Source organism: Eimeria mitis, genomic scaffold (genome assembly GCF_000499745.2).
Source record: "Eimeria mitis Houghton genomic scaffold, Emh_scaff882, whole genome shotgun sequence".
Taxonomy (NCBI): Eukaryota; Apicomplexa; class Conoidasida; order Eucoccidiorida; family Eimeriidae; genus Eimeria; species Eimeria mitis.
Window position 1 is genome coordinate 10,537 of NW_013576489.1, and position 970 is coordinate 11,506.

The 970-nt window shown below is 56.9% G+C and overlaps 1 protein-coding gene across 1 annotated transcript in view; it reads left to right on the top strand.

The window, feature by feature from the left end:
• EMH_0024490 (uncharacterized protein) overlaps positions 1-970 on the top strand; it is a gene marked incomplete at both ends in the record, with an annotated part of 6,053 nt that overhangs the window by 3,737 nt on the left and 1,346 nt on the right. Inside the window, 3 exons of the mRNA XM_013502308.1 lie at positions 1-40; positions 159-713; position 965. Of these exons, the coding sequence (XP_013357762.1) occupies positions 1-40; positions 159-713; position 965 (596 nt within the window). The remainder of the gene's footprint in view (positions 41-158; positions 714-964; positions 966-970) is intronic.

The window sequence follows — 970 nt, forward strand, 5'->3', positions numbered from 1 at the left end:
GTCTGTTGCTGCTGCTGCTGCTGCTGCTGCTGCTGTAAGGGTGCTGTAGTCTTGCGCTTCCTCCTCCCGCTGCTGCTGTTGCTTCTGCTGCTGCTGCTGCTGCTGCTGCTGTGTGGTGAGTTGGTTGTTGCTGCTGCTGTTTCTTATGTTTGTTGCAGGCTCTGCTGCAGCACGAGCAGCAGCAGCAGCAGCAGCAGCAGCAGCAGCAGACGGGGGACCGCTGCAGCTTTCGTGCTGCAGCAGCAGCAAACCTGCAGCAGCAAATAAGCGACTGCAGCAGAACCCCGCAGCTGCAATCCATAGCGCAAGAAGTGCTGCTGCTGCTGCAGCAGGAAGATGCTGCTGCTGATGATTCTGAAGCAGCAGCAGCAGCACCAGCTGCAGCAGCAGCAGCAACAGCAGCAGCAGCAACAGCACCTCCTGCTGCTGCTGCTGCTGCTCCTCCTGAGGATTTACTGATGCTAGAGCAGCCCGCAGCACCAACAGCAGCAGCAGCAGCAGCAGCAACTGCAGCAGCAGCAGCAGCAGACTCAGCTTTGCTGCTGGACGACTTGTTAGACGTGCAGCCAGCAGCAGCAACAACAGCAGCAGCACCAGCAGCAGCAGCAGCAGCAGCAGCAGCAGCAGCAGCACCAGCAGCAGCAGCAGCAACAACTGCAGCAGCAACAGCAGCAAAGCCAACGCATGCTGCAGCAGCAGCATCGCTCAGCCAAGTCAGTTGCATGCGGGGAACCATCTGGGGTCCAAGGGTTGTGTTCAAGGGTGGTGTTAGGGTTTAGGGTTTGGGGTTTAGGGTTTAGGGTTTAGGGTTTGTGTGTTTACTGTGTGCAGGCCGACAGCCTGGATCTGCTGCTAGGGTTTAAGCCTGCTGCAGCTGCGGAACCTCCTAGTAAGTCACTAGGGTTTAGGGTTTAGGGTTTAGGGTTTAGGGTTTAAGGATTAGGGTTTAGGGTTTAGGGTTTAGGGTTTA